Below are 26,197 nucleotides of genomic sequence, written 5' to 3'. Positions count from 1 at the left end.
TACAGTAAGCACAATACAGCAATTTATTTAGATGTTTAAATGAAGAATACAAAGGGAAATAAAGATCACAAAATTATACATACTACAACAGTGTGTCATATATTATTAGATGGTATAAATGAATACAACACCTTGTTGGTGTTAACTAAAGATAAAACTAAATATCCAAAACACAGCACTTTTGTTTTAAGTGTGCTGCTTCAACACAATACACTTTTATACAGATCTAAAAGGTGTCAAAATTAGTAGCTGCAAACTTGTTTCTTGCATGTGATTTTTCGTTTTTAGCTTAAAAGATTTCAGAAAACGGCTCTGAAATACGTTTGTCATCGGTTGTAATGTCAAGGATATTCAGAACAAGAAAATTCTATAATACAATAGAGTCCAGATATATTTTTTTATGGTGCTGGCCTCTGTTTTTGAGATTGTACAAGGTTATGTGCAAAAACTAAGTTTGTCAAAATTCATACTATAGCAGTTTCAAGCTTTTGCTAGGTAAACTAAATACAGCATTTATTACACAGCAGGGCAACACTAAAAAAGAGAAACAAATCTATGATGGGTACACAAGAACAATTTCATAAGCTTCACTTGAATAGGTCTAAAAGACTGTACAAATATACATTTCAACTATTCAGAATGATACATGAAAAAAATCAATTTCCCCATAGTCTACTATACACGTTGAACTGGTAGCTTGTATGTTGGCCCTACGCACTACCGTGTGAAAAAGGGTAATGTTTAAAAAGACATACAACTGAACATGTACAAGAGTGAAATAAATGTTGAAAATGCAGATAAAATAAACCTCTGCTTTTCTCTGTGTGCATTCTGGAGCCACCAGCTTATCTGTTTTCACATTAAATTACTGTGCTCATCCCAGCAAGTACTCTCAAGCAACATCAGCCAACAGCATCCTTAAATAACCACTGGAGTAACAGCGGCCACGAACACCACTCACCACAACCTAGCACTTGAAAGGCAGTACCAGTTAGTTAGAATTGAAGCTTAGCAGTCATACTGAAATGAAAGCTGCAGACTGGATCCTATACTGACACTTGTGAATCGAGCAGCTCACGCCTGCTGACTGCTCAGCTCCACACCGGATAAGCTGCTGTGCATCGGTTCTGCCACCCCATCAGTCACACTGTCAAACTGATCTCCGTCCTCACTGTCAATTGTGCTATTCTGCCATTCCATCTGCTGATGTGACAAGCTCTCCTCCATCTCTGATGCATTTTTCCATTGCGACTGGTCCTTCGCCCAGAACTCTTCTACTTTTCCATAGGAACGATCCTTCCACTTTGACTGCTCTTCATCGCTCTCAGATCCACCTCCTTTTGTCTCAGCAGTCGGTTTACTGCTGCTAGCATCTTCACTTTGTGAGGATTCATCTGTCCACACTTCTGGTTTTACTTCTGATGTATTATCTTCAGAATCAGAAACTTGCTGAGAACCATGCCCACTTTCAGATGGCGAAGCTCCATCTTTCCACTCCACAGCGTCATCCTGATCATCCTGATACCCTTCACTATCTGAAACATCACCAACCAGCTTTGTCTGCTCTTCGGCAGAAATAATCTCCTCATATTTAGAGCTTTCTTCTGGCTTTTGATCAGACTTCTCTCGAGACTGCAAAGTATTTTCTTCAATGATTTCCTTGGACGCGCCATCCTCCGGGTTCTCTGCTATGCTATCAGGAGAAGCTTTCTCACCAATGTCAGAAATGTGTGGACCAAATGGACTGCTGCTTTCATTGTATTCCTCTTCTATATTCTCATAGCTGTCTGACGAACTTTCGTTGTCTTTTTCTACGTTTATTTTTTTATCAACAGTCTTACTAACATTAACTCTGGAATTCTTTTCATCGTGGTTTTCAAACAGCCATTCAGCATCAAAATCCATTTCGTGTTTCACTTTGTTTAATTCTTTCATATTGAAACCAAGCAGCACACCAGGTTTGTACTTTTCACAATCTCTAACACATTTTTTCCTTTTGTTGCTGAAGTGAGATGCGATATCAGATTTCCATAGCCACAAACTGGCAGCCAGCTTTTCAATCTCTCTCCTAGTTGGATAGGGTTGCTTATTAAAATATTTTGTGAGAAATGTTTTCCTGGCTTCGTAGGAATCATCCTCATGACCCTTGGGGTCCAACGCTAGAACTACGGGTTCTTCAGGCTTCTCCTCAAAGGCAGAGGGGGAGTCGTCATCGTCCATTTTCCTTCTCTTCATCAGAGAGAACTCCATGTGTTCGTACGTACGTTTGACAGGTGCTACACCTGGGGACTGCCCGAGCCGAGACGACGAAGTACTTTTGTCCTGGCCATTCTGAGTCTTCCCAACACCTCTGCAGTGAACAAGGTGCAACGTTATCGTTGAGGCAGTCATGTTACTGGTATACACACCAAGGCAATGAATGCATTTGTAGGTCAGCTTTTTCTCAACTGGATGAACCGTCTGAATAACTTGATGCCTCTCCCGTAGATGATGTGCAAGAGCATCAGAGATGGGGCCTTTCAGGATTGAAAAGCACAGAGGACAGAGGGTTTTCCCCACATCTTTCTTGTAGGGAACTGCTGCTTGCGGAGAACTTTTCACAGGTACATCCGACTTCTCCTGGATTTTTGGCTGTGGTTTTGGAGGAACCGGAGGTGTATTCTGAGCATGGTAAGCTACAGATTCAGCAGGAGCATCTCTCAGGTTGTAGGTCGTTACAAGAAGATGGATATTTGTGAGACTACCCTGCTGCAGCGTCAAATCAAATGTTAAAGTGGAATCAGTTTTAGGTCCCATTTCTTCATCAACGTGAACCATTCGCATGTGAGCAGCCATCTTTTCAACATCATTGAAGGTTGAACGGCAGTAGGGACAAGACAGACCATGTATCAACATATGGTTAAGCAACGTATCAGTGGGTAAATAGCGATTACAGTAAAGACATTTGCTAGTGAAATTGTGTATTTTCATTATATAGTTAGCTACTGCAGGCACCTTTTCAGCCTTATGCTCCTTTTCAAAGTGAACACTATACACATTTTCAGGAAACAGCTCATTACAGATTGTACAGATTTTCCACTTTTGTGTGGACGATGTATTGACGGAAGAAGGACCTGTAGCAGCTACCGGAGATTTTGAGCCAGACTGACCTAATACTCTTGAAGCTGCCTGTGACTGAGATAACGATGTTTGTTTCAACTGAGCAGATGACAAAGAAGTAGAATTGGCAGACTGAAGAGAGTACCTCGCTGAGGCCTGAGACCTCTGCTCCCCAAGAGTATAAGGCCTTCCATTTCCACTTGAAAACTGTTTCATTGTTTGAGATTGCTGTGGAATAGAAACTGGTGCATTACCACTTAAGCTTAGCCTTCCCCCTGGCTGACCAACGTAACTTGGTGGTACTGATTTGACTCCGTAATTGTTTTGTTGTAAGTGAACATTTGACATCATATTCACTCCTGCAGAATTTAACGTAGGCTTTGGTATAGTGAGTCTGTTCATCATCTGCTGTGATGAAAGAGACCGGACGCTCCCTGGGGAAAGGGGACCCATCCTCTGAGGGAGTCCCATAGGCTTTTTATCCTGTGGTTTCGGAGCTATTAGCATCAAAGGTTTAGATCTTGGAACCACTACGTTAGTGTGACCTATCATCGCTGTTACCTGGTACCCTATACGTTCGTGGTCTTCAATAACATGCTGCACTAAAGCTTCATATGATTTCGGCATGAAAAGGCATCGTTTGCAATGAATACCACCCTCCTCCCGGGTACTGGAACTTAATGGGACTGCACCATTGAGTGACTTTTCACCTCCCTTTGCTACGTAAGGAGCAGCTACGTGCTGAAAATGTTCCCTGTAAATGTGCTTTCTAACAATTTCATACAGCGGATCTCGGTAAGTGCACTTCTTACAGTAATAAACAGCTTGTTCTACACTGTCAGCCTGCTTAGGTTTAAGGCTATCATGCTTGTTTTTATCTTTAAAAGTGCTGATGCCTCCACTTGGTGTATTGGCATTTGGAGCATGAAATATTTTAATGTGCGTTTCCAACGTCTTTTTGTCCGCATTGAAAGTACAGTATGGACAATTAAGGAGAATCCGATTTTCAAAGTCTTCGCTATGAACGTTCCGGAAGTGGCTTTTGTATGCTGAAAAGAACTTCGAGGAAAATGGACATGCACTGCAGCAAAAGGGCTTTGTCCGATAGTCCTTAAAACAAAGAACAAAGCAGAAACTGAATATGGAAAAGCAGCTGTTGGGAAAAAGAGCATCTTTGAACTTCTCTAAACAAGTAAAGTCTCGAGACCCACTGCAACAATCTCAAATCTTTAGATCAATTTATTCTCTGCAATTCTTGGCCTACAGATGAAGCCCTGTGTTTACCATCCGAACACACACAAGGTGATGACAGGCAATGCAGAGGCCCCTCAGGAGTCTGACCATGCCCTCAGCATTCAAGGATAAAGCATAAACATTTTTTCCGCCAGTCAACAGAAGCTGTGCTCCCTGCAGCTGAGCATGCAAATGTTCACCATTATCTCATTATTTTGGACAAGGGAAGCTTGACTGTTGGTGTAGAGAGACTGCATCCAGAAAACAGGAGTTATTTCCCTTCGGTTCTGCCAAACATTTACAGAGATAGAATGGATATGAAGTGTTAGCTATTTAAAAGTCTTAATCAGTTACAAACTTTAAGAGTGCTCTTCAGAACTCCATACATTAAGCTAAGTTACATACTAAGGCCATACAATCCCTAAAAGCAAGCACGTGTTCTTCTGATCAATGCACGGTCCTGATTTTTAGAACAAGAATGGATAAGGGGAATAAAAATGGGGTATGTGTAAGTTCCACACTTGCCTACTTTCCCTCCTGATGGCAGATCTTATCCACTGTTTTAAAAGAACTGAAATTATGCTGGCCTAAGAGACAGCCACAGAGATAGCAGCCTGTCGTTTCAGACAAGACAAGACATGAATTTCACACAATTACAAACATCCTTAATGTGTGTCAAAATGAGTCCTGTCCATCACGTTACACAAAGAGCATTTAAAGTAGCTGGAGAGTTGCACTCTCCCTTTGTGTAAGTAAGCATATATTCTGCCCACCTTCTGAAGCCTCAGCTATCTTGTAGCTGGAGGCAAGATGCAACAAGAGCTAAACAAAAGCTGTCCCCTTTTATACTAAGGTTTTTTATTCTGGGATTAACTAGGAAAAAAATGCACATCAGTGTATTTTACACAACATAATAAAGGGATATTTTTAGATCAAGACCACACTAAGAATCCATCATAATGTGGTTTCTCATTTCCTCTAACAAATAATACCTGGTCTTTCAGATGCTGCAGGTGGGCTTAGCGTGCAGAAATTTCTCACCTCCCTGCTCTCTAAGTGCTGGTATTAGTCTATAATGGCAAGGGTATTGCACTCCATACCTTAATACACTGTCTTAACACATTAAATAAAGTCAAATAAATCACTGTAATAGAAACATTCCCTCCCACTTCCAGCTCAGTTCAAATCTCCCTTATTACTGACTCAACATCTGAAAAGTGAAACTGCCAGCATCACTTCACCCTCTGTACAGAACTGTCTATGCCTGAACCAAACCTCAGTCAGACTACGAGAATGCTCGCATGGCACACAGCTGCAGCTGTGAAGAGAGGGGCAGTTAAATGTGCTCATTTCAAGTTTTTCTGAAATGAACAGAAAAGATAAAAGTACCACAAACTACAGAACTGGTGATCCTCTGAGGGGAAGACTGATGGAACAGTGCTAGGCTTGAAAACAGATGGCCTACGTATCTGACAAAGGGTAGGATGGGTCAGGATATCTTTTCTCCAATACTTTGCTATCAGTACCTCATAAAATAAAAACTGAGATTATTGCTTCTAAAGTAAGAAAACCTTTTTTCTGTCCCTTAAAGCAAAGACAATCGATCAATGGGTAAAACCACAGGAAAAGCTCTTGGCACACTTGTGCAATGCCCCTTGTATGTGATGTATCAACATAAACCATTACCAACCTGGTTTTTTGTAAGCGATGGGTCCCACAATCCTACATCTTCCCATGTAGTGTTTTTCAAATAAAAGTCATTAGGTTCAAACTGCTTAAAATCCTGGAGAAGGGGAAGATGGGAAGAGAGCACAGACAGTCAAAACCCAAGACCAACTGCTCCCTTAAGCAATGCTCGTGAGCATTCATGCAGTCCTCCCACTCACGTGCTGCTGGCAGACAGCAGAGATCATTAGTTAAAAGACATCTGTGTATTTCAATGGATTATTTGGAGGCAAAAAGTTGTGAACAATCTCAGTAATAGAGAACACGTGAAGAACTACTTTCAACATACGTTCTGCTAATTAACCCAAGACCATCATTAAATACCTGCACCATCTTCAAAAGCAGTCCCTGATACCAGCAGCTGGGTAGTGACACACATTAAAGATCATAACAAATTCTGTACCACAGACTCTGTGGTCGTGGTGGTTTTGTTGTTTGTTTTTCAATCTGTTTCACACCAGAATTCATATCAGAATTTGGTATCACACAGGATGTCTTAAGTAGCCCAATTCCTACTAAAAAAAATTAAGTACTTTTCATTTTATCTTTGGCATTAGCAGCACATATGGACTCAAAGATGCTATTTTCACTGACAATTAATACTTCAAAGCAACACTGTCCCTATTCACAAATTTACCGTTAAAAACTGTCTTTGCTCCACAAATTGTCTTAAAGAATCTCACTTAAATCCCCCTTAAAAAGATACTAACTGAAATGCAAAAGCAAAGGTCATAGTTTGGTGGGTGCTCTGAGCAGTCCGGGTGCACGGACTGACCGTACGAATGCCGTGATCAGGAAAGAGAGCTGCACTTTTTAGTAACAGTCACAATGCTTGTCCAGCTGAGCAGCACCAGAACCTTTTCCTTCTGGGAACGAACACGGGTATAAGCAGCTTGTTCAACTGACAACCTGTATTTCAGCACCAACAAATACTCCATGAACGTCTCAGGATCTTCTGCCCCTGTACCACACCAAGTTCTTGATTTATTCCTCAGTGTTCAGTTAGCAAATATACTTTGGAACCCAACACAAACAAAGGACAACACATATCAAGTCAGCCATAAATAGCCTGAGGTCTATCTCACCTCTACTAGACTTCCTAAGTGTTTGTTGCACATTTAGCTTAAGTTATTAATTAAATCACACTCTGCATAGGACTTAAAAACACTGCAGAAGTAGCAGTGCCTGAACGACAAAGCTCAGATGGAATCCCAGAGTCACCCTCAGCAGCTGATGAGAACAGAGGATTCAGGGGCGGGATGAGGACACAGGAGATTCCAGAAGCATCCTTAAAAACTGACAGGAAGAATTGAGCAGGAAAAGAAAAGGTGACGGTGACCTCGCTTTTCCACCGAAGTTTGAGCATTTCAGCTCTGAAGCACGTGGGAGGTATCATACTTACTTCTATATGTTCTTTACAGTATTCCAAACCAATGTCACTAAGTATTTTTTTCACAGTTTTCCGGGCCTTTCTTAAACTGCCAAGGTTGTTGACAGGAAGTTGGAACATAGTTTCTATTGAAAAACAAAGCGAGAGAAAGGGTTTAAGTCACGTGTGCTTTGTCTGACAAAGAGCTGCATTTATTATTGGTACTTTTCTCTCATTTTCCCCATAACTAAAGAAAATCTCAATTTTTAAGGTACGTGGATTGTGATTCAAGGGTTAGCACTCATGTTTCTCCCAGGTGCCAATAACTGGCTCATACACAGAGCTGCACGCTGCTACCGGCACATTAAGCACTGGCTGAGCTACGGAGCCATCGTCATCTGCACTTCAGGGAGGTGTGACAGCACAAGTGTAGGATCCTTCTGACAATATACACTTCCTTTGGAAGAGGGGAGCCAGCAATAAACAGGCAGGCTCTTCCTCAAGGCAAAGGAGAGAGTTATCTTGTTCACTAGGCTGTAATGCTCTACTGTCTGTTGCATAAGAAAGTACCATCCCAGGATAAAAGCTGCATTTCTATCATTAATATTCCTGTGAGCTAATTCTTGCTTTGTTTGAACGACACTTATTTTTTATTATCAGCTAATGAATCACTACAGGGCCAGAGAATATCCACATCAACTAAAAATGGGCTTCTTAAAAGTCTAGAACTGAGAACGAGCAGAAGCTTAAGACCATTGAATAGTTCAGTTAGAAAACAAAAATGTCTTATCGTGAGATGAAGGGCAGTCTCTAAGCTACAGGGAACTTACTACAGAACTGTTTCAAAGTAAGAAGGGTGCAGGCTGTGACTGCAATGACCCCATCCAACACAGCCCTGCCCCGTGCACTGCCCTGCAGTTCTCCAAGCACGACCTGACCTGTCTGCTCACACACCGGGCTTCTAACATCCATTCTCACACCAACTTTTTCTAGGTAATGCTGTAATACAGTCACTGATGACTTACTATTCCATGACTGACACCAACAGTCAGAAACAGAACTGACAATTCCACGTCTGACAGAGCCACCAGAACCCACCACAGAAACGAGACCACGTGTCACCAAGCTCCCACCTCCTCCAATCCATTAATTCAGAAAGAGCTCCTGACTAAGAGTGCAATGCTGACCGTGATGCTGAGGGTTGATTTCCACTTGTAGTCGTGATATGAAGAAGAAACAATACAGAGTGTATGTAAGGATCTACGGGACAGTTCTCAGAAATACCAAACCACCTCTGACGGCTGTCACGCTGTGCAGTGCATGCAGCCACCACCAGGAACAGCTGCAAACACCATGTGCACACAAGGAAGGAAAGCAAAGAGCAATGTGACTTTGTCTATCGATCTCAGACCTCCAAATTACTCAGTAGGATTTGTTGTTTTCAAGAATTTTCTTGACCTAAATTCTAAATGCAAGTGCACTGATGGTTGTGACTACGCAGGCGTTTCATTCCTCCCCAGTCTCAGTTAAAAGGACTGGAATTAGAAAATAATTTAGTTAATGTGAAAAGTAGTTGCTTTCTGTATGTTATCTGGAACTTTTCATTTGAGATAAACTCAAACCACTCTACAAATACGAAGAATTAGAATTCTGGTGAAGTACGTAGAGTTGCTTATCAGCCTGGTAACTTCTCTGCCACGTTGGAGATAGGAACCCCAACCCAGCTACCAAGAGCTCCTCCACAGGTACCCATCACCTTCTCAGAGAAGGCAAGAATTAAACAGTTGCTGCCTCTGAAGACACAGAACAGAAAGCCATGAACTGCTGGTTTTTCACACTGTGTTCATTCCTATCTGTACATGTTTATAATCAAGCATCTTATCTGCAATCACAAAGAGTATCCAGCCCTAATGCACTCCCACTCCCTATGCTGGAGTGGACTGAGCATTCAGATGACTGCACTGATCCATGTCATCCTGTCAGATCACTACTCATTCCTGTCCAAGGACAATTTTCCATCCTCACGAAGGACCAGGAACCAAAGTTTGAATCTGAACCTCTAACTTTGTTAGTTCTGATAGCTGACACAGGCAAAGCAGTTATTTCATCAGAAATGGCACTCAGGTTCGTGGCTCTATTATCAGACCTTCTGAGGAAGTTCACGTTATGCCTTTCCTCTTTCTTTTCTCTCTAAAGGCACACATTGAAGAGAGTTAAGAAAAACACTTAACGTGCACAAAATGTCATAGCTCTGTACTGTGCCTCAGGCTTTGGTAAGCAGTAACACAACGTGCCCTGCCCTACTTTTTCTGCCCATCCTTGTCCCCGTGCTGTGGTTTTCAGTTTTGCTGTGTAAGCACCTCTGGACAAAGGCTTTTCCTGCTAAAATAACACCATTTATGACAAAGTATAATTGCAAAAATGGTGAAAAAGCTTTTGAGAATAACAATGGATATTTACATTGGAAGCATCTGTATCGAGAAATGGTTGTATTAAACAACTGCACCTTAAGACCAAAGAGTGATTTCTATGCCCTTCAGAGCAACACTGCAATTAGTTTAATTATTTCAGAACTAAAATTTCCTTAAGAAAACATAATTTTAAGATTGCAGTTTTGCTTCTATTGTGAATACATCTAATACAATTTAAAGTTGAGCCTAGTCCATTTTACATCGAAAGACATAAATAGTAATTGAAAATGCTTAATAACAGAGCTGAGAATCAGCAATGCCAATTTTGTAAAGGATTAGGAACAAACGACTTACAGTGTGGCAAAGACTAATGGGAAAAGGACTGCTGAGAACTTAACCTAATGAGCCCAGGGATCAATGCAAATGGCACAGCTGCACTGTACCTGCAATTGCCAAGTGGTATTTTCTCTGCTTTTGATCTGTGGTTGAAGTAGTAAAGTGAAACTTAACGATTTCGAACCTGTAGTTCTTGTTCCTGGGTCAGTCACTACGAAACAGCTCTGAGTGTTAAGAGCTCACTGTCACTTTTTTCATTACTCAATTTATAAGAGATCTGAATTTTATGACTGTAGGACTGCACTAACAGGAAAACAAAGTAAGGAATAATGTATTAACAAGGTGCTGACACCACATCTCACTGCACGTGTATTCTTCATCACAACAATGTCACAGAAAACAGTCTCTGATATCCTACTCCGTTTCCTCCCAAAACACAACTGGAGATTACAGCTCTGAACTCAAAATTCCACCTAGTTAATATGGGTTAGAATATATTTAAAATTATGAATGTTAATTTAATAAAAGCTCTTGTTGCTGTAGCTCTCTGAGCAAGTGTGAAAAGCTATGAACGTAGCCAAGAAATTAATCATAGCTCCATTAATTCACTTTCTCTAAATGCAACTAAATATGTATTGCCATTGCTGTAGGACATTATTTCTGTGTGCTCTGAGCAGCTCCTTCCTAATTACCTGCATGCTCAAAAAATACACGAAACAGCATCGTCAGCTGCTGCCAGGATGCAAACAAACACTTCAAAACAAATTCCAAATCCAAGGAGAAAGTAACCTAGTAATTCCATCCCAGGACAGCCCTATATCTTCATATCAACTGTAGAAACATTAGTGCATGAAAACATTAAATGTTAAAGCTTCCAGCAAGCTGTGACATTTCCTCCATAACCCAACTCCCTCCATGAGGAATGGTTCTGCTTGTGATGAGACCATGTTTTTCCTTGAGACAAAGTGAGAGTTTGTCTCTGGGCAGTGACCTCTTGTACACCTGAAATTCTCAGAGCACTGTTATTAGCAAGTAACTGACTTCAGTAACAAGTGCCACCTCCAATGTGTTCACCAAAACAATCAAATACTTTCTCTTAATTACTGTGTCTAATAAACCTGGACATGTCAAACATGGAGTGATATATACTTGTATATCAACACAAGTAATAAAGCAAATTATTTAGGACTGCCTAGAAACAAGATTTCAGTTACAGCTGCTCCATCTCCTTCCATCTGCCTCAGTCAACTTTCTTAAGCAACGATCACTGTCTTCCTGTCAAAGTACATCACAATACAATTAGATCTTCACATCTGAAAACTGAAGACCAACCTTCACAGCAGGACTGTTCTGCCTATTTAAACGTTCTGAGCCTGTTAGCCAGAGCTGGCGAAAGAAAATACCAGCAGGGGAAAGAAAAACCCCCTTGAAAAGCCAGCAGGAGTGCTATGTGAGCAACGATCAGGAGAAACAAAAGCAAACGGGGAGAACAGCTCCATCACGAGTGGAAATCTCTGCTTAGCTCAGAAACTTAACAGCACACGTTACCAAAATAGAGGAACTCAGGACTATACTGTGTTATGACACAACAGGAAAAACCACGAGAAGTCCACCATGAAAATTCACTACAGCGCAGCCATGGAGGGTTCAGCCAGTCCCACATTCAAACTTTCTGTTCTGTTGCTTCTTTTTGAGCTTAGCAGACCTGAAAAGCTGCTCCCGCTCCGTGTGAAGCACCAGGCTCCAGCAGATCTTTGTGAGGCTCTCCTCATCCCAAGGGCTGCCTCGCAGCCTACCTCCCTTCATACCATCACATAACAGATGTTAAGGCTGCTCCAGTTCTGCCAGCTTTACCTGGAGCAATATGGCCCACAGGGCAGCAGTTCTCAGAGTGGAGAGGATGCATCAGCAAGATGAACACAGCTTTTCTCTCTCAACTGCAGTCTTCAGCAAGTCTTCCAAATCTACCTCGGCCTTTTTTTTGTTTGTTTGTTCGTGGACATTATTTGAAGTGCTCAGTATGCTTGTCTGATGACTCAGGCTTGCTACACTCGCACCAAGCAGCAAACACAGCCAATCATTAGTGCCACAGTCCTGCCAGTAAAATGGTGATTTTCACACAGAAATAGTTTGAAGACCTGCAGGAATAATCTGGAGGAAACTGCTGCAGTGTAAAAGAACCAAGAGAGCACAGCAGACTCTGATGTTCAGTGGTGTGGCACCATCCCCGTACCACCCTGCCCTGTCTGTTCACACCATCGCATCCCTTGCACAACCAGCACACACACGACTGCTGCTGACCCTCAGCATTTAACTGGGGGAGGTGTTTCCATTTAACACTGACAAAAAGCATCACTGTGGAATGGGAAATAAAAAGTCGTGGGATCCCTCGAATGTGTCAACACAAGCTGGTCTCTGCTGCACACGTCAGCTAGAGACTCACAATGCTCTGTGATGGCCACAACTATCCACTGGGGAAACAAGTCCTGAACCACAAGCTCGTGGTCCCAGAACTGGAGAGGCACTAGCTGGCCATTCTGTGTGCTTCCCCTGGGAACTGCACGTACTTCTACATCCACCTATGCTCCCATAACTAACGACAGTCACAACAAGTGGTCAGTTAAGAAAACAGAGACAACAAAATGAAACTTTCCAGCAACTATGAGTGAAAATTATTAATGGAGAGAAAGCAGTTTAATCGTAAAAACGAGGCTCCTCAAATATTCTTTTGACATGAATTTGCCAATGTGCAATGACATCCCATTTCTTCAGCTGATGACTACAACAAAAAGCGCACAGAAGACAGGCACACGAAGCAGGTAACTCGTTTTGAGAGTATATGAAGTTACTCCTTGCCTTTCCTCTTATAAAAACAATGTTCATTGGTGGCTCTGAAGGAGACAAAAAGAACAGCTGATGCACATTCATTACACTGACCACTGTGGCTGAATAATGACACTAAGAAGTACACAGCCACGTGTTTGATAACTTCTAATTGCCAAGTGCTCACGGCTGTGGCTGTGCCCGTCCAGGTGTCCTCACCACATGCTGAAGACAGAAATCCAGAAGATGCAGACAACACAATCAGCAGCTGACTTCCACACCTTTACTACTCTTTAGAAAATGCACTATTTCACCAACCCCTTCCCCCAGTGTTCACTGTGAACACCCTGCCAGCAAAGCAGCCCGGTCTCCCAAGAAGGGCTGAACATCTCCAGCTGTGAAGATGGGCACAAACTGCCACCACCTCTGCACAGGCACCGTCCTTTCTACTCCAAGGGCTCTAATTTCTAACTTGGATGTCCAGGAATAAGAGTTGGTGTACTCCAAAGAACTAGACTTCCACCCAGTACAAACCCATTGCTAGTTCATGAATTGACAGCAAATATTTCAGAGCCAATGCAAAAAACAAAACAAAACATTTTTTAACTCCAGATTCAAAGGCCTAGGTAAAATTTAATAAAGTGCCTTTTTAAAAAAGGGACCATCCTAGTGTAGCATCAACACCTGTCAGTGATAAAGATGTGATAAAAAGGTCTCAACGACAACATATTTTATACTAACAAATCTGATAATACAAAGGCACACCTCTGGAACTGACTGCTTCATAAAAGCACTCTGTGAAATTCACATTTTCATACAACTATTCTAAATATAATTTACCTCAAAACAAATCCACAGGTGTGTAAGGACAACAATCTCCTGGGCACATTATTACAAATGAATGCCAGTTTTGTCTTCTCCTACAAGCACGTTTGGTTGACCCTTCCTTTCCTAACGCTGCCATTTATTCATACTATGAAGACTGAGAAAACCTGACCTTTATGGTGATCTGAAACACAGTATTACCAACTGCACTGTTCAAGGAAGTACTGTGAGCATGCGTGCAAAACAGACATTTCCAAAGCAATATGTAAACTCAGTCTTTTCTATCCCGTTGTGACTTTGTGTTTGTATACATCTGTACTCAGATGAATCCTGTCTTAATAATTAGCCCTGCACAAACTCTAATTCATTAAGGAGATGCACCTGAAACCGAATGACAGTAACATTTTACATATACTTATGAACTGGAACTGTTCGCACTCTCTCCTTTTCCCTCTCCCCATTATCATCCCTCTGCTGCTTCAAAAGGTCCATCCTTTTGTTGCTCTTTTCCCCTTTCCTCCTCATCCTTTCTTTGCTGGTTCTTGGCCTTCTTGGTCCTTACCTCGCTCATTTTCCCTCTTCTCATCTTCCCTGCGCCAATTCATAGCGTCCACATTCTTTCGGCGTTCTCTCTCATCCTGTCTCCATCGCTTCTTGATATCTTTGTCCTTAACTTGCTCATTTTCTCTCCTCTTCTCATCATCCCTGTGCCATTTTATTGTTTCTGCATTTTTCTGTGGGTCCACGCTTCTTTTGAGATAGTCTTGTCGCCTCCTCCTCTTTTTTAACATATCTCTTTCCCTGGCACGAGCCTGCTTTTCTTTCTGGGAAAGAAAAGCTTTACGGGGCATCATGAGCTGCTGCTGTACCTGCAATAATATTGTATTCCATGGAATAACGTACTATAACATGCACTCTGTCAGGCACAACAACTCTCATTTGGAGCTGAGTATTTCAAAGCCAGGATCATTTACTAATGCTTCACTTTCCTTTATGAGCCTCTGCTAGCATTAGATAGTGCTGGGCAAGCTGCGACATCCAGCTCCGGGCACAGTACCTAACTGGCACCTCAGGAGCTGGTGCACATCCAACACTGAGAAGTCAACCCCCTGAAATCCTGAGCAGAAGCAGGATGCTTTCTTTCCCCTCCCTCTTACAGCTCCTCCCACAGAGAGTTTTTAGCAGCCAATTGGCACTGCAACATCCAACTGAAAGAACAGGCTGACAGAAGAGAGTTGTGAAAGAAACCTGGTCATGTGCAAGCCTTAGTCTCTTCTCTGACTGGAGATCTGTTAATGAGGCTTAGAGGTACTTATTTACCTTTTCAGATCTCCATCTATATAAAACTTGGTTAAAATTGGCCAGTGTTCTTGGCTGGGAGGAGTGAGAGGCCAGCAGGAGACAAGCCACAAGCTGAAGAACTACACCAGCTTTGTTTCCTTGGGAAACCTGGCCAAAACATTTATCTGCAGGTAATGAAGTAAGTCCTGACTCATCTACTCAAACTTTCTCTACGTGTGTCAAGTCTTGTCACTCACAGAAACAGAGGAAAAAAGAATGTACCTATCTGAATGAAGTTTCTGCTAAAAACATGCCTAGGAGTTTTTGTTTTGTTTTCTTAAGAGGTGTCAGTTAAGACTGCCTTTTAACAAATCATTTTATTTTGGTCATTTCTCCAAAGTCATCAACACATTCACATCTTTAAATTTATTGGTGTTAACATCTGCAATTTTGACATTATGGAAAACAAAACAGACCACAGAAAGGATTTATACTACTGCTACTATTCTTTAAAGACTCTTCCATGCACATTGAGCAACATTTCAGAAGTATTCCAAACTGCAGTTGTGGCCCAGGTTTGTTTGTATTGGTTTCTGAATTTGTTTAGAAGAGAGTTTTGCAGAGGTATCTAATCAAAATGAAAACTGCAGAAAGGACAAAGTTACTAGATTAGAATACTTAAACAAAGCCTAAAAGAAAATGAAACAAATGTACTTTTAAAATTTAGCTACCTTATGGAAAGCACTTGTTCCCAGCATGCAATACTCCATCTTTTTCCTACAGAAAAAGCAACGTTTCAAACCCTTATTCTAAAATCCTGCTCCTTTTCCCTGGGTAATACATCCTCCTCCCACCCTTCCCACCCGCCCCAGACACTTAAACCCACTATTCTACTCCATAGACTTTGTTAGAGATATATCAAGATCCCGTTTTCATTCTAATAATTCACTCTAATTTCTTAATATCCGTAAGACTAAAAGGGAAAGGCTGTAGCAGTGAGAAACACAGCGAAACAAAAAGTGCATGCATGCAGTCTGGTAACAAGTTAGTGCACAAAACTCATTATACTAAGCACTGCTTGGTTAAAACGCACAGCACACTCCTCTACTGGACAGCCTGTTTTTAAGTATTAAAAAATATTTAGTATTAATATTTCTCAATAATGTTATCATTAACATCAGAAAGCACTGAGAATCCAAGATCAGCATCAGTGCAATCTTTACATCTTTGAACAGCTTTACCTCCTCTACCAGCTGTGTGCCACATGACTGTTGTTTACTACAGCAAGCTAAACTTTGCTTATCTACCTTATCTTCAATTTTATCAGCAACTTGGTGTTATTCCAATCACAATAATATGAATAAACTTTAAATTCAGTCATAGCTTCATGCAAATAATTTTCCCCCACCCCCCTCCAAGCAAGGACTGACATTTCCAATCTGTCATTAAAAGAAACCATTCTGGGACATAACTGTTGCATTTTCTTTCATTTGTTTGTGTTGTTTGGATTTGTTTTCTGCCTTAGGCTTTATTTTTTCATTGTTTGAACTAAGATATTCCTCCCTCCCCTCACATTATACATATTCCCAGCCCACTCTGATCGACCAATTTTTTAACAAATGATAGAAAACACTTAAAAAAAAGTTTTAGTTAAACTTCTAGAACTAAACATTTAAATTGTGATTCAAATACAAAATGTCACATTTCAAGGATAACTTAAAGGGACACCCAACTTAAACCATACACGTCTTTCAACATCAGGTCGCAGTTCTTCCCCACTTTGTTTCAGCTCTTCTGGCAGATTTCCCACACTCAAATTGTCTTTCACTTCTGCCCCTGCTGGTCTGAACAAACCAAAAGATGGGGGAAATCTTTCAACCAGGAAAGCATGGAAGTGAAGCTGCCAGAGCGCTTCAGCTCAAAGCCCCCGGGCCCACAATTTCTCTGGAGTTCAAGTTGGTGTTCCTTCAAGTTCAGAAGCAAACAGAACTATCTTTTCAACTATTTTTTGCCCATACTCCTCCAAACAATAATCTGAACTCTACCCAATCTACTCAGTATATATTATGAGGCATTTACCTCCAAAATTAATGGTGCTTGGGCGTCTCAGACTCATTGGACAAGTTTCATGCAAAAGCCTTCAAAAATACTTCTTCCAGAACGCCCACCTCAGCGATTATATTACACCTACTGTGTGAGGCCAAAGCCCGGGCACAGAAGAAGGGTCATATCCTGCTGTACAAAACAAAGCATTAAAGACAAGAGATAAGAAATGTAATAAGGGCAATCTGACATTTATAACGTACATTTCATTGTGAAGAACTGATTATAAACCAGGCATACAGTACCTGTACCGACACGGAGCTACACGAGCTGCAGTTCAGCAACGTCAGGAGTGCTGCAGAAGCTTTTGTGGGCCTGGGCTTTAAACCCATCCCTCTAGGTGATGTTACCTGAGGAACAGGTTGGTACTCAGAGTTCAGTTAAGTTATCCAAGTCGGAAATCCAGAGGGACACTGCGATGAACGCTCCTATTCACACCTCACGTAACCTTTAGACTTAAGCATCTAGGGCCTCTGCGTCCAGAGAACCTGAGCAGCCAGCACCAGCACCTGGTGAGATGAATACTCACACTGGAGTACCAGCACTCCCTCAGCCAGCTGACCTTTCCTAGAGGGCCCCCAACCCAGCAGGTGACGTGGCTGCCAGCTCCAACCCCTTGGGAAGCATTCAGGTGAAAGTTCCAGTTCCATGGCAGCTAACGGGAGGATGTGTAACAGCCTATAGATGTTATGCCTCCCTGGGAAGACCTGACATCTCTTCAGCTTACATCTCCAGGACCTGACCATGCCAAGGCAGCTGAGCAGGACGGAGTGACAATCAGGACGCAGGACAGGGAAGGGTGAGCAAACCAAAATTCCCGGGAGCAGAAACACCAGGCAGAAGGGAGAAGTTGGGAGAATTAAAAGCTACCAAAAACTTCCATGAGAAGGTAAGTAAGCATTGCAGCCGAATACCCCTCCTCCTGCACCCACTGGCATGGCTACCACTGGCTCACAATCAGCATTTCACTTCTTTTTTTCTGTGAGACTCTTCTCCTTATTTTATTTCTGGCCTGCTTTTCAGAGGGGCTGTGCACTCCCATCTCCTGTGAAGGTAATGAGACTTAGAATTTAACAGCAGGTCTGAAACACCCGAGGGCTAAGGGCTCATTTTCAAAAGTCAGCTATAATCCTGGGATGGAGGCTGTTTTGTAACAGCATGGGTTTGCTCTCAAAGCCCCACTGTAAACACAGAGCACCTCCACATCCCTGTCAGCTGGACCACCCCCAGCACTGCACCTCTCAGCTCCGACACCAGCACCTCTCAGCTCCGACACCAGCACCTCTCAGCCCTGACACCAGCACCTCTCAGCTCTGCTGCTGGACCAGGCAGCACTCAGCACGTGCACGCCTCCAACTCTTTTAATTTGTGCCTATATCCAAAACAGGACTGAGCACGTTAGAAGGATGTAAAGTTTACAGAGAAAGCCCAAATCAAATCAATCCTCTGTAAAACTCTAACATGGTGCTTAGAAACAGTGACAACCAAAACAAGGAAACCATCTAGTCAATGCACTGCAAAACCTCAGTACAGAAAAACCCTGACTCACTCTCACAGTCGAACAGTTCATCTCTTCAACATCCCTTTGTCAAGAAGTCTTCCAAAAGATTTTAAGATCTCTTCAGAAATTAAGTCAGCATCAAAGGACTGTCCACACGACCTCTCTGGAAACCAGGTTCTCCTTCTTTAAAAAGGGAAACAACCACAATCTATGCCAACATTCCTTCAGGAGACAAAAAGAAGTCCATCTAAAATGTAGTACTAAAAGCCAACCACACCTGAATCACTTAGGATGAAATTCTTTGGCTAGTAACACTGACATTCTGCTTCTGTGACGACACGCCATCTTCAGCAAGAGCTCACAGAGCTGTCCTCTGTTCGTTTTGAGTTTGCTGATAGCACCAACAACCAAACTGCAGACAGACAATCCAGCCCCCCAGCACAGAGGAAGAACTGTGGAGGATGGCTGCACTGAGACACTCACTGAGGCTCAGCTTTTTTTTTTAAGGTTAAAAAACATCTCCTGCAGTCTAGCAGACAGATCCACTAAGTCATTCACACACTTCTCATTCTTGCTTGATTTCTGGAATTTTCCACTGGTGCCAGAAGCTCCATCTGGTGGGTGTGTACACTAACTGCATAACTAAAAAGAGAATTAACTATTTCTTGAGCTATTTCTGCTTAGCAGTAGAAGTTTGTACACTGTGTAATTTCTATGCTGCAGTGTAAAACACAAGACACGTTCTGACTGCTCTAGGAACCGTAACTCTTTCTTCTTCCTGAACAACCTGTGACCTTGCACTCTGCTGAGAACTCCTGCTCGGTTTTCTTATCTGGATGACACAGGTTGATGGCTTCTAAAAATAAGCGTTAGCCAACTTGGAAGGATTTCTAAAGAAAAAGCTTCTGAAAACACACACGACAGAAAAAAAAAAGCAATTCTGGCATTCTCTACTGCATTCTCAAAAGCAGCTTTAAATTGCATCCATTCTCTAGGGCACGCTATACTTCAGTGCATAAGTAATTTTTAATTATTGGCACCAGCAGCTCAAGAAGTAGGCTTCCCCACCTACTGCCATCCTGAGTATCTTTTGTTGCTGTTCACAGTCTTCAGATATAAACATTTATATGCATCCATATATGTGTAATGCAATCAATATGTAATACACATTCTCAGTACAATAGCCCTGTTAGTTTAGGGCTACTACTTAAAGATTTGTTTGAAATGCACTAAAGCCTGCCTACCTTACAGCAATTTGAAATTGAGACTGGAAGTCACTGAAGCACGAAGGATATTATTTGCCTACACCATGATATCCACACTCCAGCAGTCAGGGAAAAAAGGCCGCATGAATACGCGTTCCCAGTTCAAAACGTGATCCTCATGTGGATTGCAGCTAAGCATGAGCAACCCCGTACCAAAGATTTTGGGAACAGAACCGTGTTTCATTTAAATTTGCAATCTAAAGCTAAAAAAATAAAATCGTAATACAAGTCCCTGTAAAATGTGCAAAAATGAAGCACGTAATCAGTATACATTCATTAATGATTAGATTACACTGACTGTAAAACTACAATCAGAAATGAGAATGCAAGTGCAAATGCTGCTCTTATCTTCTCTGTATCATGCCTTCCTGACACCACATCAGCAGCAGGACCTGCACAGCAGCCACAGCACAGAACTGATTCAATGGGAGAGCAGTGCTGTTCAGCCACAGCGCTTCCTGCACACACTCACACCACAGTGGCACAGCTTACACAAGAGCAGCACTAGGAAGCGTGGCTTACACCACCCTCGCAGAGGCAGCGCCAGTGAAACTGCATCCCTTACTGTGCCCTAACACAGAACGCACTGCTTGCGTGCTGGTGGAAGTGGCAGAACAACAAAACAAAAGAGAGCATACAAACACTTCTCCAAGCTCATCTAAAACGCTGCCAATGTGTTTTCTCAGACAGTGGACTGATACTGAAAGGATCTCACCAACTGTCTGGCATGTAAGTATTTCACATGTAGGAACAGCCTGCGAAGCGTGCTGATGCTAATTGCTTTTCCTCTGCCTTACCACTACACATGCTATGCACAAATGCTGGCATTACACGATGGGGTAAAGTCTGTGAACAATAGCTTAAAAGCAGTCTTACCACTCCATGTTTCTTACCTCGTTCCCTTTCTAAGCATAGCTCCAAGTGCTCCAGTCCCTGACTACATTCCAGCGTTAATCCACCTCTGCTACTGCTGTCTTCCGTCTGACTCGGGAACCTTCGATATTCAAAGGGCTTCATAGCAGCAGCAATGAGGAAACAAAACAAAACACAAGGTCAGAAACATAACCAACTTTTTAGGGAGAAAAAAGAAAAAGCGTTTCAACACAAGTACTGTGCCTACTTAGATTTCAAGAGACACTTTGCCCCCGTACTGTTGCTGCTATGAATCTGCATCACGAACAACTCCTGCGGCGCAGACGCACCGCAAGCAGATAACGGTGAGATCCAGAGGCACATCAGCAATCAATACACAGAAGTAAAACGGGGTGAAGGAAAGGATGGCTGAGGTCTGAATGAGGGAAGAGGAGCTGGAGGCAAGAAGCTGCAGCAGCCGCCGAACCAGGCTGAGAGCATGCCCTGCCCTGCACACACACAGCAGCTAACAAACGCTGCTTTGGTGGACAAGCTGTTTGTGGTTACTCAAATTGTTTCTTGCAAGATGTTTACCACGCTACTTGAAAAAAGGATTTGAAATCAAACATTTTGCCAGATGATCTGGTCAGCCAAGCACCTGCAGGTGTGATGTACTCATAGAGACAATCACACGGGTTTAGGACCCAACCACAAGAACCAGTTTTTGGTCAACCATCTTTAATGCCATCTTCAAAACAAGCAAAAAACCCAACCCTCCGAGGATATAAAGGGCAGCAAGCGAAAAGCGACTCCCTGCAGAAAGAATGGGACCTATTCCACTCTTACTTAAAGCTGCTGACTGTCCTACCACATTCAAAAGCACTGCTGTGTTATTGTGCAGGAAGCACGAGGCGCTCCATTTGAGGCCCATTTTGTCTTTCAGCATTGGTACTGTGAAGCTCTGAAGCACATACATCCTTTCCTTGGAGGTGCACAGCCCTCGGTAGGTAAGAAGGAGTCATGCCCTCCTGGAGAGCATTCAAATCCAGAACACACATTTGGGTCTTTACCAGACCTGAGTGTTTCTTCAGTTCCACATGAGCAAGCCAACGTGGCCAACCCAACTACCACAGCATGGACACTGCTTCCCAAAACACATCCGGTCAATCAAAACAAACCTTCCATGTAGAAAGGAGGTTTTTTGTGTATATACGTACATATATAAACTGAATTAACGTAATTAAGATTTTTTTTTCTTTTACTTCCAACATGTAGATATTTCTATGGCCTTATCCTCAGTCCAAGCTGTCTTTCTCATCCCCACAGCTTACACTGCCTGGTACTGTCAGAAGTGCACCCTTGTACCAACGTATCTGAGTGAGGACTACTTCCACATAAATGATGATAACGTGACAATGAAGCTAACAAAAATTGTACCTGGCATAACGAACTGAGGAAGAGCCTATTTAACCATCCAGAACGGTGTAGATGCAGCTGTTACACCTTCAGAAAAGCATCACATCGGCATTTCAAAAAGCAGAATCAAAAACAATGGCAAATGTTGCAGTCCTGAAACGCAAACTGGGCTGCAAAGTGTCCCATCCCCATCCCTGAGCACAGCAGGGCAGGGGGCAGAGCACACCCTCCAGCATCAGTCCCTGCCAAACTCAGCACGGCTGTCCCTGCGCTGCATCCTGCTGCCCTCACACCACCACTGTCCTCCTCGTGCCTGGTGCTGTTTTGTCCACTCTCAATGTGAAATTCTGCATCTCAAAATAACTTCAAATAGTAGAACAAAAATAACACCCAATTCCAAAACCAGGTAATACCGATCCTGCCTGGCTGCTCAGGGCTGCCTGCAGCCACCCCACGCTGACGGCCCTAACCCACGGACACCGCCTTTCCTCACACAGAACCATTTCTTACCACTCCCTGCTACAGCTCTCGGATCAGCTGCCATTTAATGGCAACTCACAAAAGACACGTTTGGACTGTGGGACTTCTGACTACCAACATGATTCCGAGACCGCTACTGCAGGAATGCCACTTACATTTTAATGTTTACTCCCAATATTTCAGTTTTTACTACTTTATGGGGCAGCAGAGCTGGGCTGGGAATAATCAATCACCTCTTATTCCCTCTGCAGCACGACAGAAGCACGGTAGAAACCCTCACGCAGAAGATGGGCAGCAGTGTTCCTGAGAAAGGACGTGGCACCCCACCTGATTTTAGCAGCTCTGCACTCAACCAGTGATGCTCCACAGCACCGCCAAACGATTCCTGTGCTTAATTAAAAGGCTGCTGTGATACAGCACTGTGACACACACCAATTCTGAAAACGCTACCGGGCGCCTCTGAGAGCGGTGACTTCTATCCCACACACACAGACGTCAGTCGTTCTCCTCATCCTGGAGCCCTGGTTAGGGCAGCCAGCACTGCGCCCTGCGGGGCACACGCTGCGCAGGGCACTGAGCATCAGTGCAGACCTGTGGCTGCTGAGGCCATGGGCCGTGCTCAGCGCCCACAGCACTGCCCCGTGCTAAGAGCCCACCCCGTGTGACCCCACACGCCCACTGTGACTCTCCCACTCCAGCAGCTCCGCACAGGACTGCTGCACACCAGCAGCAGTATCCTGAGAGACCCGGGTTCATCAGATCTGCATCGTGAGCCACTACTTCAACTTAAAAACAACCTGATTTTTTCCTGAAGAGGGAACACTAAAGATGCCTCAACATGCACAGATCCTACAGAGCTGTCCCCGCACATTCCGTTACCAAAACCTCTTCTTAAAAAAAGTTCCTTGAGAGGGAACAGCATTCACTGCAATGAAGGGCAGTTTATTACCAAGACAACAGGAACAGCGTGCTCCGTGTCACTCCTGGAGAGCAGGGCACTGGCCGTGCTTCAGAAAGGACTCCTCTGCCCGGCCTGAAGTTCATGCAGCTCACAGCAATAGCTGTGTTACAGCCAACGACCTCCAGCACAATTCTTGCCTGCTGCCCTTTAATGTTTAAGATTTCAACGCGTGCCGTGACAGAAGTGCATCTGCTGATACCAAATCACTGCTCAACAGCCAACCAAGGAGCCCAGCAACGGTTCCACTCCGAAATGAATGAATCCGGCTTTTGAATGGGATAATCCATCTTTCTCACCTGGAAAGACAGTGGCCCGCAAAGCCCCGCGGCCCCACTGCTGCTATGGGCTGCCAGGACGGGTCCTGGGGGAGGTCCGCATTGGTCCTCTGTGCTGACAGGACGAGATCACATCTCCTCTATCTCATGCACACCTTTCACCTCCAGCTGGGACTAGGAGATAGCAGTACAGACACATCCAAACAGAGCTAGTAAAAGCTATCTGGAAAACACCACCAGTTCTTCTAGAAGGAATCCCGCACATCCAGCGACCGGCTCCAGCCAACCAAGAACATCGCGATGGCAACGTCCGCGCTCCCCGCAGAGCCGCGGCGCTCAGGACCCCCCCGGAACGCACAACTCTGCACCGCCGCGGCCGCGCTCGGAACGCGTTCAGAAACCGCGGGGCTGCACGGGGCCGCCGACAGCCGCGCATCCTCCGAACGGTCCGCGCGTCCGACCCCGTCCTCTCATCGTCCCCCCCCCGTCCCGGGCCGGCGGGGACACGGCGGGGAGCGCGGCACCCCGCGCGGGGCGGGGGCACTCCGCGGCCGCAGCGCGGCTCTCCCTCCCCCGCCGCAGCTCTGCCCGGCGCGGATCGCGCCCCCTGCTGCCTCCCGCACTCATCTCCCGGGCGGGCTGCGGTGCATTTTGGGTGGGGGCTGGTATTTTTCTGCCACGGCCATCCACCGGGAGCGACAGCGCGGGTGTAATGCGGCGGGGAGATGGGAAAGCGGGATAGGAAAAAAGGAAAGGAAATAATAAAGGAAAGAAGTGAAAGGGGGGGGCGAGGGAGCACCGTCCGCGCCGCAGAACGCGCTGCCTCCCGCCCGGGATCGGCTGCGCAGAACCGCAGAGCTCCGCTCCGCGTCTTTGTCTGAGCGCGGCGGCCCGCGGGCTGCTCCCGCTCCCCGTCCCCGCCCGCCCCGAGCTCGGCCCCGCTCCGCACCGCCGCGCGCTGCCCCCGCCGGCCGAGACTGCGGCCCCGAACGTCCGACGCGGAGCCGCTCCCGCTGCTGAGCTCGGCCGGCAGCAGCGCGGGGCCGCCCGGGCCGGAGCGCGGCGCACACGTACCTGAGCGCGGCTCTCCTCGGGGGGGGGGACGGGCGCTGCCGCGGCAGCTCCGGCGCGGGGCGCGGGGCCGCCAACCGGAGCCGCACGGGGCCCCGCGCGGGCGGAGCGGTGCGCGGCGGCGGCGGCGCGGGGGAGACAAAGGGGGCAGGAAGGCGGCGGGGGAGGAGGGGGCGGTGTGCGGGACGGGACGCTACGGTGAGCGGCGCCCGGCGGGGCGGGGGGGAGGCGGCGGCGGCGCCGGGCTCGGTCCCCGGGGCGGGGGGTGCGGGGCCGCGGGGCGGGGGGGGCTCCCCGCAGACAATACAGCCGGGTCCCTCCTGCCCAGAACCTGCCCTGGCCAAGATGGCGGCCGAGAAAGAGCGGAAGTGACGCGAGACTCTCATTAGCATACGGGACTCATTGTCCGGCGGGAGGGGACGCGGCCGCGGTCCGGAGCGGAGGTGGCCACGGCCCCGCCGCCTCGCCGCCGGCCGAGCGTCCATCCTCGCCCCGCGGGGGCGCGCCCCGACCGCGGCCCGGAGGCTCGCGCGGTCCCGCCGAACCGGTCCGGGAGAGGGGCGGAGGGGAGGGAGGGGGTGGGGGGGGGGGCTCTCGCGAGAAGGACGGAGGCGGCCGGCGGCGGCGGGATCTACCCCGGCCCCGCTAGGAGGCGCCGCGCCCTGCGGCTGCGGCCGGAGCGGGAGCTGACGCCGCCCGGTTATCCCTCCGCCGCCGCCGCCGGGACTACATCCCGGCCTGGGGCCGCCGCCGGCGGGCGGGGGCACGCGTCCCGGTGTGCCGCGCGCTCACGTGACCGCGCGCCGCGCACGTGACCTCGGGGCCGGGGGCGCGCTGTCTCGTGCTGCGGCGACGCCTCGGGCGCGTTCCCGCGTCCGCGGGGCCTGCGGAGCGCTGAGGGCGCGTGGAGCTGCGCGGGAACGACGGCACCGCCGTGTGCCGAGCGGGGCCGTGCCCCGAGCACGCGGTGCCACGCGGCGCTGTATGTGTTCCAATGCAGACTAACCCAGCCACCTGTCAGCGGCTGTAAGCGCCTCGCATAATTAGTTATATAATACGTGCAATTAAGGTTAATCCTCAGCAGCGCTATGATCCCGCAGGGGCTGAGCCCGCCAGCTCCTTTGTTGTTCTCAACACCTCATCCTCCGTCAGCGTTCTCTGACCTTCCTCC

The 26,197-nt window shown here is 45.6% G+C and overlaps 1 protein-coding gene across 4 annotated transcripts; it reads right to left on the bottom strand.

The window, feature by feature from the left end:
- Positions 1 to 1,056: 1,056 nt before the first annotated feature.
- ADNP (activity dependent neuroprotector homeobox) lies at positions 1,057 to 17,770 on the bottom strand. Of its 4 annotated transcripts, none has more exons than XM_065754036.1 (6): positions 17,182 to 17,770; positions 15,834 to 15,879; positions 14,384 to 15,746; positions 7,460 to 7,572; positions 6,023 to 6,115; positions 1,057 to 4,209 (listed from the first exon to the last, which is right to left on the bottom strand). In XM_065754036.1, exons 3-6 carry the CDS (start codon positions 14,673 to 14,675, stop codon positions 1,075 to 1,077), a joined length of 3,633 nt encoding a protein of 1,210 aa, XP_065610108.1. In that variant the 5' UTR covers positions 14,676 to 15,746; positions 15,834 to 15,879; positions 17,182 to 17,770; the 3' UTR covers positions 1,057 to 1,074. The 4 variants fall into 4 exon arrangements, with proteins under 4 accessions (XP_065610108.1, XP_065610106.1, XP_065610107.1 ...); XM_065754034.1 differs by having other exon boundaries at positions 14,384 to 14,690; positions 17,182 to 17,769; XM_065754035.1 differs by lacking the exon at positions 15,834 to 15,879.
- Positions 17,771 to 26,197: the final 8,427 nt, after the last annotated feature.

The sequence above is a fragment of the Cyrtonyx montezumae genome, unplaced genomic scaffold (genome assembly GCF_038088225.1).
Source record: "Cyrtonyx montezumae isolate F1298 unplaced genomic scaffold, pur_monq_1.0 scaffold_9, whole genome shotgun sequence".
In the NCBI taxonomy this organism is placed as follows: Eukaryota; Metazoa; Chordata; class Aves; order Galliformes; family Odontophoridae; genus Cyrtonyx; species Cyrtonyx montezumae.
The sequence above is the reverse complement of the archived record's forward strand: the minus strand, read 5'-3'. Positions and strand labels throughout refer to the sequence as shown.